Source organism: Cryptomeria japonica, chromosome 6 (assembly GCF_030272615.1).
Source record: "Cryptomeria japonica chromosome 6, Sugi_1.0, whole genome shotgun sequence".
Lineage (NCBI taxonomy): Eukaryota > Viridiplantae > Streptophyta > Pinopsida > Cupressales > Cupressaceae > Cryptomeria > Cryptomeria japonica.
Window position 1 is genome coordinate 561,841,782 of NC_081410.1, and position 19,592 is coordinate 561,861,373.

The window sequence follows — 19,592 nt, forward strand, 5'->3', positions numbered from 1 at the left end:
TCAGCTTAGAGAACATGTGCAGACACTCATGACAAAGAGAGACATGGATGTTAGGAGACAACAGGATACTCAAGGTCTCCTTGATCACATTCAATAGGTTGGATTGGGCACTCTCTTAGTTGATACCGTTAGATCACTATTTTGGGCCGGGAAGGAGACATCACACTGGCGACGATTATATGAGGATTTAGTTGCAGAGAGCTAGAGGGCAGGTAGCTATCATACCACTGTGAGGATGGATACTAGTAGTGGTGGACTCATGGGACCTCCTCAAAGGAGTGGTGATTGTGTGAGACAGGCATCTGGAGGATCGTCTCACCCACAACCACAGAGATGAACAAAGTCAGGTGGTAGTGGCATAGGACAACCTTGACTTGATTTATATTTGATGAGGCACTTGTATTTTGATCTGATATCATTGTATACTTAGACTTTTTATTGTTTTATGATGATCTATATGTAGACATGGACTCTATATGATGATCTTTTATTATGCATGTTACTCTATATGATGATCTATATGCATTGATTACATGGATGATGTTATTTTCTTTCCTTTTATGATGATGATGTTCTATATGATGTAATGATAAATGCTTTTGATTTTTTTGATTTTGATGATCATGGATGCAAATGAAAATGATTACTAACTTAAATGATGCAAATGCAATGATCTATATGGGAATGTAAATGAATGATTGATTTAATATGTAATTCAAATGTTTTTGATTTTGATGATTTAAAAATTCAAATGATGATTATGAAATGCAATTAAATGAAATGAAAGATGATTGAAATGATTCTAAAAATTAATGCACCTACAATGATCAAATGCAAATTGTTTTTGTTTGTACAAGTATACTCAATCTTTATTTATGACCGTTGATCTATGAATGAAATGAAATTCTTATAATGCAACTGACAATGAATGCTTATAATGCAGATGAATAATGAGCTAATCTAAAAAAATGATCTAACTAAAATGATACTTCCATTCTTCATATGCTATTTTGTAACAGTGCTTGATTTCATCATTGAGCTTTTAAAATGTTGTAAGAAAATACAAGCAACTTGACATAATGACTCAAGATGACTTGAGTATTTCTTACATGAATTTTGATATAGCAAGTTAATACAAGCAACTTGATATAATGAATCAAGTTGACCTGAGCATTTCTTGCAGAACAAACAAGGATTATCTCTTTTCATGCATGACTCAGAACATCCTCCTTGATCTTTTTCCGATCATATCCTTAGATAAGTACATACCTTAATAAGAGATAAACCACATATAACAATCAAAGAAAATAATCATGCCCCATCATAGCTTCTCTAGTCATGGACAACCTTGAGTCGCATAGAATATATGATTAGCAATAAAATCAAGATATAAATACTGTATCTTGTATGTCATTCACATGTTCTCATGGTCATTAACTATTATAATCATCTTGATGAATGATCATTGATAATCCTTTATTACTTGTTGGTTGATTGTTTTTTGTTTTCTAAGTTTCACGATTTAGTTGTCATAAAATGCCTTGATCTTCGTTGCTTTGTTGCTCGTTATCTGTTTCAAAACCCTAGGTGTTTTTGGTTTTTCTAAGTTTTCCGAATGTTTTGGATTTTCAAAGATTCAAAAGATCACCTTAGCAAAAGGAAATAGGATTTTGCCCCCAGTGGAAACAAAACTTTATTACGGATGTATGAAAAATGATCAAGATCCAAACCATGGCGGGATACAAATGCAGATATGATTGATTATGATAAAATCTAAAATAGTGACTATGATAAGTATGTCAAATATTGATAACTATTGGTAAGGTGCATATTTCCTGCTAAATGGTTCAAAGTAATGGATGCGGAAGCTGAATGGATGAGATAGGACAGATATAAGCGATATATGTAATAGGATGAAGTGGATAGGTGTGTGAAGCGATCTCATAGATGGAAGAACTCACTTTTTAGATAGTGCCTGTTTACCAGGTTTTCACTATCTAAATTTATTGCATTTTTTCCATATTTTGATTTTTTTTTTCACTGTTTTATGCCTTTTTAGGGATTTTCTACTTTTCTGATTTTTACTGATTTCTTCAAGACTTTATATGCTTTTTCTTGATATTTTTTCCAAGAATTTATATCTCAAGCATAAAAATTCTTGAGATGGATATAATTGATAGGTTCATCAAACTAATCACCTTCAAGGGTAGATAACTTGTATGCTCCTGAGCCATATGTTGCTACTATGACAAAAGGACCTAACCAATTTGGTTCAAATTTACCCTTCTTTTCTCAGTCTTGTTGGTTTCTTGGATTCTCCCTTAGAACTATATTTCCGATCTGAAAAATGCGTGGCTTGACTATGTGATTATAACTTCTTGCCATTCTTTGTTGATATACCTTCAAATGATCTATTGCATTTTGGTGATGTTCCCAAATCAGCTCAAGTTCTTGAAGTCTAGAGACTCATTCTTCTTCTTCTGGAATAAGACCTTTCAAGGAAACTCATAGAGAAGGTATCTCTACTTCTATTGGTAATATGGCTTCTGATCCATAGACTAAACAATATGGAGTTGCCCTCGTTGGTGTGCGGATGCTGGTTCGGTATGCCCAAAGAGCAAGATTTAGCTGAGCGTGCCGGTCTTTTCCAGCTTCATTGACTGTTTTCTTCAAGATTTTAAAAATAGTCTTGTTTGATACCTTAGCTTGACCATTTCCTTGTGGATAATATGGAGTAGAAAACCTATGTTGGATATGGAATTTCTCACATAGTTCCTTCATATCTTGATTCTTAAATGGTCATCCATTATCAGTGATAATGGTCATAGGAACTCCATAGCGATAGATTATATAATTCAAGATGAATAATGATATTTGCTTTCCTGTCACTTTTGTCAAAGGTACTGCTTCAATCCATTTAGTGAAATATTTAGTAGCAGTCAGAATGAACTTATGTCCATTAGAGGATGAAGGATTTATCTTACCTACCAAATCAAGGCCCCATTGAGAAAATGGCCATGATCTTGCTATAGGATGTAATTCTTGTGCTAGTGCGTGGATGAGATTCCCATGGATCTGGCATTGTTTGCATTTCTTGGCATATGTGAATGAATCTCTCTCCATAGTAGGCCAATAGTAACCTATACGAAGAAGTTTCTTAGCAAGTGTTAATCCACTTGAGTCTGTGCCACAAATACTCATGTGAAATTTGTTAAGAAATTTCTCAGATTCTTCTTGTTCGAGACATCTCAATAAAGTGCTATCTAGACCTTGCCTATATAAGGTATCAACATTAATAGTATAGCGGGATGACTGACGGATAAAATTTCTTCCCTGATTGCGGGATAGGTCAGGAGGAAGGATATTCTCTTTTAAGTATTGATAAGTTTGGCCGTATAAGGATTGATTGGTTCCTATTATATGAAAAATCATGTAGGTATGCTGGGATTGAATGGTAGGGGTTAAGATATCTTCCACTAGGAATTCATAACACTGTCGATTCTCCTGATTCTGCAAGAGAGATGCTATTGTAGCCATTGCATCTACTGCTTTATTCTCATTTCTTAGGATTTGAGTGAATGATACTTCTTTAAAGTTTTCTTTAAACTCTTCTACCAATTGTTTGTAGGGCACGAGATTGTCATCCTTAGTTTGATAATCATCATTTATTTGGTTGATGATAAGCTGTGAATCACCATAGACATGTAATTCCTTGATATGCCATTGAATAGCCATTTTGAGACCAATAGTCAATGCTTCACATTCTGCAGTATTGTTTGTGCATGGAAATTGCAGTCGATATGATTTTGGAATTGTGTGTCCTTGAGGTGTGATGAACAAAATTCCTGCGCCTGATGCATATTGTGTATAAGAACCTTCAAAGTACAACTCCCAAAATTTTGTACTTATTGTCAGAATGTCTGCATTAGGAAATTCAATGTGCAATGGTATGTCATCTTGTAAAGGCGCTTCAACTAATTGATCAGCAATGACTTGTCCTTTGATAGCTTTTCGATCAACATATTCTATATCAAACTCACTTAGTACCATAACCTACTTTGCCAGTCTGTCTGTCAAAGTTGACTTGCTCAGCAAATACTTTAGTGGATCTATTTTTGCTATCAGTTTCACAGAATAAGTCACCATATAATGTCGCAGCTTCTGAGTTGCAAATACAACTTCTAGGCATGTCTTCTCTATTGATGTATAATTCAATTCATAGCGGACAAGTATTCTACTGATGTAATACACTGCTCTTTCTTTACCTTCTTCATCATGTTGTGCTAGGAGAGCTCCTAATGATATATTTGTCATTGAGATATAAAGTAACAATGGTTTCCCTTTGATTGGTGATACAAGTACTGAGGATTCATGAGATATTCTTTAATTTGCATAAAAGCCTCTTCACACTTCTGATCCTATTTAAATGGAACGTTCTTATGTAAAAGATGAGTGAATGGATGACTTCTATCTGCTAATTGAGAGACAAATCTTTTGATTGATTGCAATCTTCCTTGTAAAGAACACAATTGACTTATGTTCCTAGGTGACTCCATTTCCATGATAGCTTTGACCTTTTCTGGGTCTACTTCAATTCCATGAGCTGATATAATGTACCTAAGAAGTTTTCCAGAGGATACTCCAAATGTACATTTCTTTGAATTTAATCTTAACTAATATCTTTCAAGCCTATCAAAAATCTTGCCCAAGATGTTAAAATGTTCTTTTCTTATATGAGATTTTGCAAGTATATCATCCACATAATCTTCCATAAATGTATGCATCATATCATGAAAAACTATTGTCATAGCTCTTTGATAAGTTTCTCTTGTATTCTTAAGCCTAAATGGCATAACACTCCTGCAGTAAGTACCCCATGCATAGGTGAATGTTGTCTTTTCTTGATCTTCAGAGGCGATTCTTATTGGATTGTATCTTGAGAATCCATCCATTAATGAAAACATCTCATGTCCTGCTAATAAGTCCACAATTATATCAATGTTGGGTAGTGGGAACTCATCTTTGGGACATGCCTTGTTCAAATCTCTGAAATCGGTGCAGACTCTTATGCTTTTATCTGGTTTTGACACTGGCACAATGCTTGAAACCCATTCTGGATAGGCAATAGGTCTTATGAAACCTACATCTAATAACTTCTTTAGCTCAACTTTTATAAGGAGAGTGATGTGTGGATGTAGCTTCCTTAGCTTTTGTTTAACTGGTTTTGCTTTTAAATCCATATTGAGATGATGCATGGTAAGATCTGGATTAAGTCCTGGCATGTCTGCATAGGACCAAGCAAACTTTATCTGTCTTTGTCTGAAGAATTCTATGTATTCTTTTCTCTCTTTATCTGATAATGATGTAGCAGAATGAAGTATCTTGGGATCCTTTGGTGTGCCAATATTTATTGCTTATGTTGGTTTTATTAGAATAGCAGATCTCTCCTAAAAATATGCAGGGAGGATGTCAAACTTTCCATCTTCTGGCACCTCAAAGAGGTTTTCACTGTCAGATACGTCCTTTATTTTTCCTCTTGATTTATCTAGTGTTGCCATGAAATGTTTTTTAGCACTAGGTATTTTTCCTTGTTTTATTTCAATTTTGCGACTCGAAAGTTTGGCAGTCTCTTGATTGCAAGAAACGTTACTTGATTCCGCGATGGAAGATATCTTAGGTGTTATGGGCTCGGCAACATTAAGATACACAACTAAGTCATGGTCTTTGGAAAAGACATCCAATTCAAGGTTTTCTAGGCTATCCCAATCAATTAGTTCTGGATGAAGAAGGGGTAAATCATAATCATCGTCATTGTTAGGTGCTTCAAGGCTCATGACATAATAGTCATAATTTGGCGTAGAGTAGGTAATGTCATAGATAGAATGATCTTGATGATAGTCTCTCCCAAGTGTTCTCCAATCAGTTCTAACAAAATCAATATTTGTATTTTGTGGTTCACACTCAAGTGACTCTTCATCTGACATTTGTCCCTCAAACAAATGGATTATATCAACACACACATCCTTCTTGATTAATTTCAATAGATTCATTTGTATTTTGAAGTTGAAATACTTGTGCACATGATATAGAGGATTCTTTTGATAGCTTCTGTCTTCTCTCAAACTCAACTTCTTTTGGACTAATAGTCAATCCTACTTGAATATCTCTTAGTTCTTCTATGGTTCTTCCATACCTTGGTACATCTTGCTCCTCATTTGATAGAGATATGATATTCCCGATGCTTGATCAATATCTGTTTGTGCTTCTTGTGGCATTACTTATTGGTCTTTTTCATCCGCTTTCTTTTGTTGTCTTTTATATGCCTCTTTTCTTTGGATTTTGAGTTCTTCTTGTCTTCTTTCTAACTCTATCCTTTGTTTTGTAAAAGACAAGTCTTCATTTGTGATAGTTGCTTGCTCTTCATTCTTTTCATCACTCGTTACACTAGATGATACATGTGGACCCCATTCATATTCATTTGAATCTGTCTCTAAACCATTGTCTAGAATTACATCACTGTGCCATACAAGAATATTGTATGGTGCAAATAGTTCTTGGATTTCTGTCATCTCCGCTTTTACTACTTCTGGAATATCTTGTTCAGATTTAACATTTTCTCGTATTCCTTGAACTTGTATATTAGATTCTTCTCCTCTTTTGATTGCAAGTTCTTCTTGTTGTTTCTCATATTCTTCTTGTTTTTGCTTATTGGCTACTATTTTTGCTGCTTGATGTAGCTTTTCTTGCCATTGTTCTTCTTTAGAACTGATTTCTTTCTCCACTTTGGTTGTTGATAATTATGCTGCTGTTGATTTGATTTTGGATATCCAAGTCCTAATTTATCTTCTTTAGATTGTGAGTGAGGAAAATAGGTTATGAAATACCTTGATGTCGCTTACCAATTGGTCCTTTTCCTTCATATCCCATTTTTTGCATGATCTTATAACCATTGCCATATTTCTCTATGGGAATATTGACTTCTACAACTGTTGCTATAGTTTCATTTTCATCTTTGTACAACCAACCAAGAATGTCCGTGTCTTCAGTTTCTTCTGCAAGTGTTCCAGCTCTAACAAATGCTCCATTAAACATTTCTTTTGATTTTTCTGAGATCCGTGGTTGGATATTTGTAGGCTTTCCATATGATTTAGGTGAAAGTGGAAAATTATGCAAAGAATATTTTCCCATTCCTTCATCATTTAATTTGAGCTTTTTCTCGATGGTTTCCCATAAATTTTCTTGAATTTCTTTGGTAGGATATGTTTCACACTGACACCCAGTCTACACCAGCAAAAGATCTTACCGACACCCCAATCGAAATGGAAATTATAATGTTTTGTATTGTAATTATATTGTATAGCCGACATGATTTATTGTAAAGACTCATATATGTATGAGATCTTATAGGTCATTTTGTAGAGTGAAAAAATATGTATGGTATGTAAGCGAAGGAAGGATATGTAATTAGGTAATGAATATGAGACCGAATATCTGTATATGCATTTTGATGTAATAATTTTGATGAGCAAATAAGAGCAGAGCATAGCAAAGAAAGGTTTATGGCAGAGGTATTTGACAAAACTTAAACCGGTACTGAATCCAACATTGCAGATGCTATTTTGAGCAATACATTGCCATTGGATTTAATCATCCAATTTTGTAGTCAGTGTGACTCCTTTTTGTGATTGAGCAGTGAGCTCTAGGCTATTGGCCTTCCTGCATGTGCAGGCCCCTAGTGTATCGGTAATATTTATTCATATTGGCCAATGAGTAAATATTGTGGGTCACAAATCCCATTGAGGTTTTTCCCCTACCGCGTTTCCTCGCCAAAATATCTATGTTATGGTGTGCATTGATGGTTATACTGTTATTTCTCTTTATTGCTTTATTTCTTGTTTATCGGTACATTAATTTGGGTTGTAAAGTTGCAAACAAGTTTAAATATTTCATTTACCGGTTAGACACTGATTCACCCCCCCTCTCAGTGTCTTTGGGATTGATCAAGTATCTAACAGGATATACTGATTCTCTGTTATGTGGAACTCTTGTACCTTGTGTTGGCTTTAGATTATTGCAATATTGGCTAGAGTCTGCAATTATAGTGACCTCTTGTCCCTCATGAGGAAACTTTACACATTGGTGATATGCAGAAGGAATTGTTTGCATGTTGTGAATCCATGGCCTTCCCAGAAGAATGTTATAAGAGAGATTCAAATCTAAAACCTGACATAAGTATTCCTTTCCATAGGTCCTATTTTGATTGGTAACACCACAGTTCCTTTAGAAGAACGCTCCTCTTCATCATAAGCCTTAATGGTTATTTTCTTCTTTGGATCTACTGCATTTTCTGAATATCCCAAAGCCTTTATTAAACTTAATGAACAAATGTTTAAGCTAGCTCCACCATCTATGAGTACGCGTTTGACACAAGTTTTATTAATGGTGACTTCAACATGTAAGGGAGCATTGTGAGGATGTTGCAAGGATGCGTCATCATTTTCATAAAATGATAAGCAATGAGGGGCTATAAGGTGTCCCACCATGTTTTGGAACTGATCTACATCCAAATCTTTTGAAACTGTTGTTTTCGTTAGAACTTTTTCCAAAATTTCCTTATGCATAGGTGAAAATTTGAGAAGCTTTAAAATTGATATTTGAGCAGGTATTCTTTGTATTGTCGTGAAGTGGAGGTTGATTCAATTTGTTATACCTAGAAATGAGACCTTCGCTTTACTTCTCGTAATAACGTTGATTGGTTCCAAATGTGTGTTATCTTTAACGATGATGACATTTACCACATCATCATATGTATAAGTGTAGTTTACTTTGGATTTGCCTTTTTCATCTTTTGATTTAGATTGTTCACCTTTTTCATAGTTTGGAAGCGGAGTTTTGAATGCTAGGTGGGATAAATTTGTCTTATGACTATCCACTGTGATAGTTCCATTATCGGTTAAATCTTGGATAAGGTGTTTCAATATTTGACAATCATTAGTTTGGTGTCCTTTATTTCGATGGTAATTGTAAAAATGATTGTCGTTCCACCAATTAGGTTTGACTTGTGGTTCATAACTTCTTCCTTTTGGTAAAATAATTAGTTTGTTCGCAAGAAGAGTTTTCAAAGTTGATTCCAAGGGTTCTCCAATGTTTGTAAATTTCCTGCGAGGATTGGAGAAGAAAGACTTGGATTTATTGTTTTCTTGATTGTTATTTCTTGATATTTGACTCGATAGATTAAAGATTGGTTGCTATTTCATAGCATTACTATCGTCATTTCCCCCATTGATGACATTCCTATTCTTTGACCAGAACTTGGGTTTGTCATTGTTGTGGTTGTTGTAAGAATTATTGAAAAGCTTTAGCTCTCATTTCTCTACCATTGCATTTTCTATTTTTAGACCATTCTCAATCATCTTGGCGAAAGGAGGACATTGCATTTTTAGACGATAACTCATTTCATTGATAAGATTATCAATGAATATGTCCATCTTTTCTTGATCAGGTACATCTCTTGGATACCTATTAAACATTCGTTTCCATTGCTGCAAGAAGATCATGAAATATTCACCATTCTTTTGTTTAACATTGCATAAATCCAACATTGTTATCTCATTCCTTACATTGTAGGAGTATTGTGAAATAAATCTATTCACGAGTTCTTCAAAATATTTGATTCCACATGGTAATCTTGAAAACCATTCCATTGATTGTCCATGTAAACTCCTAGGGAATAGACGCATCAGGTTAGTTTCGTCGTGTGCAAATTCCATACTCATAGTACAAAACTCCCTAATGTGATCTTGAGGATCAGATTTCCCATCATATTTATCATATTTAGGGATTTCACAATGTTGTGGAAATGGTATCATATTCAAACTTTTATCAAAAGGATATGGGCAGATATTTTCCAATGAATACTTCTTGGAGCTTGTTCCATTCTGCATATCTTGTATTTGTTGTTGTAGAGTTTACATTTGCTAAGTGAGTTATAACAATGGATTATCCATACGGTTTCTCCTTGTCTCTTCATAATTTCTTTTATCACTACGCTCTCTTCTTGTGTCATCATGTTCTTTTCTCGTTTCTTCATGGATTTCTTTGTTTATATCTTCATTATTTGGATCATCTGTGTTTTGAGTGTTACTTGTCTCCGCATCTTGTTTCAAGCCTTCTATGTTAAATTCTTGTGGCAATTTAGCTCCTGATTTTGCCAACATCAAAAGATATTTTTCTTTTTGCTTTGCTGATAATTTTTTCATTAGTCTATCAAATTTGAAATCTTGCTCAAGGTCTCTAATGGTGTTATTGACCGCTTCTTCATCAACAACCGTATACCCAAAAGTTTGGAATGTTGAATTATCTTCTTCTTCCATTTGTTTTTTTGTTTTTTGAGTTGTTCATATTAAGCTCTAGTCCAAACTGGCATGTGATTGTTTCGAATTTTTTGAATTTTCTAAAGACAACTCAATAGGTGATTATTGGTTTAGGAAGGTATGCTTTGTTGATTTTACCACTGTTGTTTGTTCATTGTGATAAAGCGTCTCTTTGTTGAAAAGCACATCCTTGCAAAATTTCTCCGTCAAATTTTGTCCCGTAGCCATGTAAATAGTGACGAAAATGGTGTAGGAATGTCCTATGTTTTAATAAGATCCTACAATTGATATACACGAATCTTATCCTTTTCTAAGTAGATTTATAATTGGGTTTTCTTTTCTTAAGGCGATACTTAAAAGTCATATAAGCATATGATAGTTTACAAGTTTGCTTGATTCCAATGTGAGCACAATTCTGATTTTGATATAACCTAGGTTCAAAATAAGAAAGATATATCCAAGGTAATGAACACAAGGTGGATTGATCAAGTTTCGTGATAGAGGATTTGATATATCCTGATGAGAAACTGATAATGATGTTATTTTTCGCACTTAAGATGTTTTAATCAATAGCTTATTGAATGTTTTATCTTTATGGAAACCTTTTTGGAAATAGCCTGTTGGATTGGTGACCCAGTTATCGAACTAGTTTGAAAATGTATGATAGTTTAAAGACAATTCTACTCAAGAAGTGTTTTGATATTGACTTTGAAATTTTGGTTTGATATGCTCTGTCTCAGATGTGAGAAAGCAAATATTTATGCTAATGTTTTGGTCAAAAGTGCTAACTTATGGGACAAAAGCGCTATTTTGTTGCTTGAAAGCGTTGCTCTGACTATGTTTCAAGGATTCTTTTCAATTTCTCCAGCAAGTTGTTCAATTTTTGCTCAGTTTTAGATGACGAATTTCTTCAATTTTTGACCATTCTGAGCATGTATAGACATAGAAGACACAATGTTTGAAAAATAAAATGCACAAGCAAGTACAAATCTTATGGTAGGCTGAGACAATAATTGTTGAATCTCACATGGGATTTCCCTCGAGGCTACGCTATTGAAAGCACTCACTTCTCTGGGGCAGCCACCCTCGACACTCACTTCTCCGGGGCAGCCAAGCACCAGTTTCCATGACAACTCCCCATGGCAAAATTTATATCTCTACTAAGAACCATATGTGTGTGAGCCACTTCAAAGGTCCGACCTCCTGCGCCAACAATTAGAAGGATTTTGGCAACTAGTACAAGTGGTTTTTAATAAAGGCTTCCGGGCATGTGGTCATACATGTGGCACTTTCAGATCTGTATATACAGAAGGTTCCCAGCCTATAGAGGTTATGCTCCATAGGGTTTATGGGGAAACATAGTGTCGGTATGAACTTATCAACACATGTTGCTTGTGACTTTCGTTACAAATATGATTTATTTAGAGTGGATTGGAAGGAGTCGGTATTAGCCCGTTTCCACTTTGGGTCGTTCCCCTCTCAATGGCCCCGTCAAGGTAGCTCAGGTAGGCAGACCCTCTAAAGGTTGCACATAAAAGAAAGTAGGTCTGATTTTCTGATCACCATATTAAGGTGAGAGAATACTTACCTACTACTTCATCAAGCACAAAAAACACAAGTTTATTTTAGCCCTCTACAATCTATGTGTAACTACTTTAAAGAAGTCACTCAAAATGCAAGTTGCATGTTGCCAATTTATCCCCTTAGTTAAGCTAAATGAGCAAGATATGATGTGTTACTTTCCAAAATAAAACTCTTAATTAACTACGTGAGGAAATGCATAAAATTTTCTTAAAAACGATCCTGCAAATAGATATGTTAGTAGTTTGAAAATTTTAGTTCTTGGACATTCGGACCTTCAAAAAAAGTTTTTTAGTTGCAAATAAAAGTGCTATCCTAACAAATGCGTTGTCTTTCACCTCAAAAGCGCTGACCTAGAGGACAAAAGCGTGAACCTGCGAGACAAAAGCACTACTCTGCAGACTAAAAAGCAGAAATCAGTGACAAAAGCGCTGACCTAGAGGACAAAAGCGTGAACCTGCGAGACAAAAGCACTACTCTGCAGACTAAAAAGCAAGAAATCAGTGACAAAAGCGCTAACCAAAATGACACATGCACTAACTTGTGAGATAAAAACACTATTCTAAGGATTAAATGCATCGATTTGCAGACAAAACGCTAACCTAAATGTCAAATGCACTAACCTGCAAGGCAAAAGCGCCAACCTATTAAATAAAAGCGATGTTGGAACTCACACAGGCGTGAATCTGGATTACAAATGCGTCAAACTTGTTTTTGCGAGAACTAGACAAGATATTAGAAAGATATATGCGAGGCTCCGGCCCCACGGTGGGCGCTAAAATGTGTCGACTTGAATTTCATCATCAGAATACTACCTGCAACATATTAGTTTCACAAAATACAAAGGAAATGCTATAGGAAATCTAAACTCAACCAATGAAACTACATGAAATTAATATAAAATAAAAACACTATTATTACCTTCATGATTTAAGTCTCATTGTGTCTTAACTCCACTGTTCTTGGTTGCAGATGATGTGCTCTCAGACAAGCACTGGTAGCTTCCAAGATGGCATATGAAGAATGGACTGATAACTAATAGTTAACTGATACTATGATATGCAATGCAAATGATTTAAGGCTAAATGATTATACTAAATGGTTAATGCTAAATTGCTAATTGCTTTAAGATAAAAACTCACGGATGCATAAGTTTTTCTCAAATTGTTAACTTGAAAACTCATTTGAAGATTAACTCTTTCTCAACTCAAACTCCCACATTTATAGACTTTGAGAGGATAAGATGATGTGGCCTAGATCAACGGTCATGATCAAATCTGCAAATTTGGATGGCTGTGAGTAAAGGTAAAGGTTGAGAGAAAGGGGGAAGGAGAAGACAAGTGTCACTCATCTCACCTTGACTGGGTTGCTGACTAAGGGAATCTAGGGATGGTTGGAGAAGATTTAGGCATGAGAGGACAAGTGGACTCAAGTCCTTCCTAAGATATAGGGATGTTGGAGAGAATATAGAAGAAGGTTAAGAAATATGTGTACGTACACAATATTTCATTTATTTTGGAAGTTGAAGATAAGTGGCTAATAAATGATTTATTTATTTTAATTTTGTTGAATTAATTTAGCCACATGATGGATGAGTTGGCAAAGGAAAGATGAAGTGGAGATGAAAGGTGAGTTGGAAAAGGGGTTTAAATAATTTTAGAAATTATTTAATATTTGAGACTATAGGATAGAAGAATAATCAATAAATATTAGATATTTAATTGATTAGAGGAATAACTAAATATTAGATATTTAATTAATTGATTAGAGGAATAGGATAAATGAATTAATTAATAAAACATTTCAATTAAATTAACTAATACAAAAAGATGAAATGAATTAAATAAATTATTCTTTTCAAATTAACTATTTAATAGAAGAATAATTATTAAATAAATATAAAATATTTATTTAATTGTTCATAGCCATTTTTATGTGTATACAGGTTCAATAAAGGTTATTATTAGGTTCAAGTTTATGATTAAATCAAGGTAACATATAGGGTCAGGTTCATGATTCAATAAGGGTGACATATAGAGTTTAATTATGGCTAGCAATTAAATTATTAATTAGGTTTGATGTTCAATTTTAAGGTTACTATTTAGTTACAGTTAGTTTTTCAATTTAATTAGAGTTATTTTTCACTTTGGATTAAAGTTATATTATCATAGTGTTAATTCATGGTCAGGGTGAAGTTTAGGGTTTGAATAAGAGATAGAGTTTTATGAGGGTTTCAATCTATTAGTTTTAATTACTAGTACAATGATCAATTATGCTTACTATTAACTTAGGTTTTGGGTTTTAATTCAATTAGGGCTGGTTTTCGTTTAAGGTTAAAATTTAATTAGCCAACCCTAACTCTAATTATCTATCTAACTTTAACCCTTTTAAGTTTTATATGATTTATTTTTATTATAAATTAGGGTTTTGATTTTATTATAATAATATTATTATCTATTTATCTTATTATTATATTAGTGAGTTTTTTCTTATTATTCTTATTATATTTTTAAATTATTATGTTATTATTAGTTCCTCCCACATGCAATCCAATGCTTTCACCAAACTTATTAATTGTCAAAGCATCAACCAATTAGAATCAAGAATTAAAATAGGTTGACCACATTTTCTAATGTTTATATTTTTTTAGAATTATTTTAAAATATACAAATTGCTTTATCTATTATTTTATTGGATAATAGTACTCGATAGTCATATTGGGATGATGTCAACTTTGTATTGTTCTATCAATTTTTTTAATTTTTAAAGTACTATTAAAATAACATTCATATTTGGACAATAGTATTACTATTATGAAATAGTGCTTGAATAATGAATCTTACTTTATGAGATTCTTTTCTTTGACTATGCAATAGCGAAACATAGACCTATTTGTTTTTTATGTAACCAATATTTATATTATACAAAATATTCATTATAGTTATATATATAGAATGCAAATAAATAATTATTAAAATTGATAATAATACACAAATAATTGGTGATATAGACAAGAGACTAGATGAGGCAAGCAATTGAGATTTTTCGGTTGCATGTGCTAGGGTTTTAACCTATACATGCCCTTCTGCTTCCTTTTGTGTGCATGTCTCAGTGCTTTCAGGGGTTTGTTTTGATGTGAGCCTGGGTGGGGTGGCACTAAGGTGTTAGGGGGTTTATTGGGTGTTTTTTTTGTAGATTTTTTTTTCTGCTTCTTTCTATTTGGTCTTTATATATCGTGTGTGGTTATCAGTGCTTACCTCTCTTGATTTATACATGGCATCTATGGTCAATTGCATGGACTCCTCTTTTGATTGGTGGGATTTCTTTCCTATTTTTTATTTTGTTTTTGTGCCCTAGGTGTTGGGATTGCAATGGAGGGTAGAGATGATTCTCCAAATTTGGGGACTTCTAATGCTTTGATCATTGTTAATCCCTCTTCACCAGTGCATGTGAAGGCTATGGAGAATTTTAAAAAGAAGACTACGAGCATAGTTTCGTCCTCGATGAATGGTGGACCTTGTATTAAGAATGTGAATGACTATTTGGAGAGAAGACAAGATCATCTTGTTTTGGTAATTTAGCTGGAGACAATTAATGAGGATTTTGCTTATTTGAACAATCATTCTCTTATTTGCAAGTTCATGGGGCTTCAAATTTTTGTGCCAATTTTGCAATCATAGGTTCAACGGATTTGGAGATAATCATAGTTGTCAAAAATTACTTTCTAGTTGTTTTCTCATACATGACTAGTAGAAATAAGGCATTTGAAGATGGTCCTTATTTTTACAATCAAGTCGAGCTCTTCATCAAACCCTAGCATGTGGGGTTCAACTCTACTAAGGAGCTTCCATCAAGGGTCCCTATTTAGGTCCGTCTTCTTATTGAATGTTATTACGCACATGACAACTAAGAGGGGAGGGGGGGTTGAATTAGTTGTGCACACCTCTCTAAAATCTTTTCCTTAAACCGGGTCCATAGTAACTTAACTTTATCACTTAATCCTTATATATACTATGTGTGTAATGATCAATTCATGTATTAGTAGAAACTCCTATATCATGTGTCATAATTGTTATATGTAAGCTTATATGGTGTAAAATGTGTTCTTGGATAACTAGAAAAAAAAATTGTTTTATAATATAAAAGACTATAGTGAGAAAGAGTGAACTTGAGAATCTTTGTATGAATTCAATGATTAGGAATACATCAAGGCCTTTAGGTGTACATATCAAATGCTTAAATTTTTAATATCTTAGTTTTTCATTTATCCTTCTTTAATTCTTCATTATCAAGAATTTTAATTTTTTGTCTTTTTTTTTCTATCCACATTTCATTGTTTTTCCTTATACATTTTTATGTCAAAAAATGAAATCCATCTTATAGTCTCATTTTAGTGCATGATTTATTGTTATTGATGTTAAATCACATTTATATGCTTTTACAAAGTAAATTGATTCATTGGTTAGTATGTAAGGTTGGAATTTTGAACAAGCTTGTTATGAAATGTTTTTAATTATTTTTTTTGATGAATATATGTGTAAAATTAGAGGGGCACAAGGTCAACCCTTGAGTCATATTTTGAAAATGTGAGACTTTATTGCTATAAACAAATGAACGTAGGTAATAAAACTTTTTTCCTTAAAAAAATAGGTAATATATGTAGTTAAATTATGTTGTTTCTTAGTTTTACAAATCCTTCATGACCTTTAATATTAGTCTACTTTATTATGTTTTCAACTTTAAAGAAAAGGTTTATTATAAGTTTGGGTAATCTAAGTCTATCCATCTTTTTATCATTAAATCTTATAAGAAGATTTTAGTAAACTAAGATTTAAATTTTTGTGTGTTCTTTATCAATTCGTAGTCTATAGTTTATTAATTTAAGATAATTAGGTCTATTTTTGTCGTATTAATAATTTTCATGCTATTTCGCTATAATCATTTATATTATATGTTTATTTATGTTTGGTTATTGTTTCAAGGCCTCTAAACTTTCATTTTGAGGTGTTAGAATTTAATTATTTATAAATTTCTTATTAATTTCATTTTTTTTCTTCTAAAGATTGTTATATCTTTCAAGGAATAAATCCATAAAATATATTATTATTATTGAAACTCAATTTGGACAAATTCACACTATATACTCTCCTTAGTTATGCCTCTTGTACATTTATTTTCATACATTTATTAAATAGTGGAAGGTTAAGAAAGAATAATGGTTTATTTAATGACTCTCATGTTTTGTTAGGGACCTATTTTATGCTTGCACTACCTAATTCCACATAGATATATTTTAAATATGAAAATTATGCTTATTTTAATTAAAATGTGAAGAAGGAAATGGTAGGCCTTTGACATGTAAGGACATGGAAAACACACGTTGATAGATCTTTATCTAATCTTTTCAAATTAAAAAAATTCTCAAAGACAATATAAACATCTTTTGAACTACAATGGTTAGTATTTGCTACTATTAAATGAAGGAAAGGTAGAGATATGATTATGCTTTTGTTTGGTATCTTACATGTGTTTTGAACTATTTAACACATATGCTACCTAATTGGATATAGATTTATTTTAAAAATATTCAAATTATGCTCATCTCATTAAAATATGAAGATGGAAATGGTAGACTCTTGATAAGGACATGCAAAACATATTTTGATAGGTCCTAATCTAATATTTTTAAATTAAATAAAAAAAAATAAAAATTCAAATATCGACAATCTCAAGGATTCTTTATTTGACTATTTTATGTGGAGTGGCCATCTCATGAATCAAAGTGTTTAGTTTTCCCTAATAGTAAATGGAGGAAGGGTAGAAAGAGGATCATACTTTTGTTTGATGTTTCTAATGTTTTTTGGACTATTTTATATATGAACTATCTAATACCACACATATGTATTTTAAAACATGCAAATTAAACATACCCTAATTAAAATATCAAGATAGAGATGATAAGTCTTTGACATATAAAAACATGAAAAATATATTTTGATAAATCATTCTAAAATAAGTTCGGATAGATAGCATAGTTGAGTTGGATTGTGGGCTTGCTCCCATTGATCTCGAGTTTAACTATGAAATGAGTGGATACCCCAAATTAACCCCAAAGAAAAAAAAAAATCTAAATTTTTTTTAAATATTGACAAACTCATCTATTTTTTATTCTACTACTTTATGTGAATTGCACATATCATAATTCACAAGAATTAACATTCCCTGTTGTTAACCACCACACCCAGTTTTTTCCCCTTATTTCTTTGATATTAACCAACACACATATGTATCTCAAGAAATGAGAGGGTTAGTAGTCCCTTCTATTAATCACCACATACAGTTAAAATTTGAAAAATTCTGATAATGAATCATATTATAGGATTCACAGAGTCAAAATAAAAAACTCAATCACATCAACATGAAGTGTAAAAATCTAAAAATCTAATGTAGATCAATTGTTTTTGATTTATTCGAAGATGACCAGGCATACCCAATATAGGAAGTGAAGATCTTAATTTACTCGGAAGGTAGTGTTGAATTTGACATAACCAACATAGTCATCTGGATCAGCATTAAGAGTAACGATGGAATACCCACGAGCATACCTCAATTTTCCCGTTCCTCCCACCACAGAAACTTCTGTTCCAGAGGATTTTGTCCAGAGATCTGTTCCATGGAATTCAAGTGTGCTTCCATTGTATTCTTTGTTCTCAAACACAACAGAGAAAAGCATGTGAATTGCATAGCCCTTCACATCTGAACTTGCATATAATCCTTTGGCCCTTCCCACAACAGAGGAGAATCGAGATGGCCCTTCAGTCAGAAGATCGTCCATAACCAGCACTGTTCCAAAGTTTAAGAGCTCTGAGGATGTCCCATTTACTCCTGCTACTACTATGGCTGTTGGGTTGGCTTTCTTCACTACGTCATGCATGTAAAACACAATATTCTTCTCTTGTATGAATACCCAAGAAGAAGAAATTAGGGTATAGAGGACAAGCGTGAGGATTAACATTTGTGCAGCCATTGCAAATCTGTAATCACAGAACATGCTTTCTGATACAACTAAGAATACTTACAACACTACAATGAATAGAAAGAGAAAGATACTCACAGTACAACAGAACTACTTCAACTCAAATGAATAGAAAGAGAAAGATACCAATAACGTGTGATTACTGGAATATTTGTGCAAACGGCTATATCAGCATCAACTCAAATGAATAGAAAGAGAAAGATACCAATAACGTGTGATTACTGGAATATTTGTGCAAACGGCTATATCAGCATCAACTCAAATGACCACTTCTGATCTTGTACACAAGAAATTCTGCTGCATTCATCCTTCATTTCAAATCTGTAATCGTAAAACCTCTGAATACTGACAAGACTTCATTTAATAGAAATTGAGAGAGACTGACAGTACCCACTGTTTAAGAACATCATCACATGGCTGGACAAAAATTTACTGTGCAAGGCGAAAACAATTATTGAAATTTATTATTTTAATAGCATATTTGGTCAGCAACAACATTTCTCAACCGTGCATATTGCCAATTATAAAGACAAATAGCATAAATTTCTTAAGATGACAGTTTTTAAAAGATTTTTAAAAGATTTTTTTACATCTTTAGTTAA

General features: G+C 33.1%; 1 protein-coding gene across 1 annotated transcript; it reads right to left on the reverse strand.

Moving 5' to 3' along the window:
* Positions 1-18,438: 18,438 nt before the first annotated feature.
* LOC131068024 (dirigent protein 11-like) lies at positions 18,439-18,952 on the reverse strand. Its single transcript, XM_058003230.2, has one exon. It carries the CDS (start codon positions 18,886-18,888, stop codon positions 18,466-18,468), a length of 423 nt encoding a protein of 140 aa, XP_057859213.2. The 5' UTR covers positions 18,889-18,952; the 3' UTR covers positions 18,439-18,465.
* Positions 18,953-19,592: the final 640 nt, after the last annotated feature.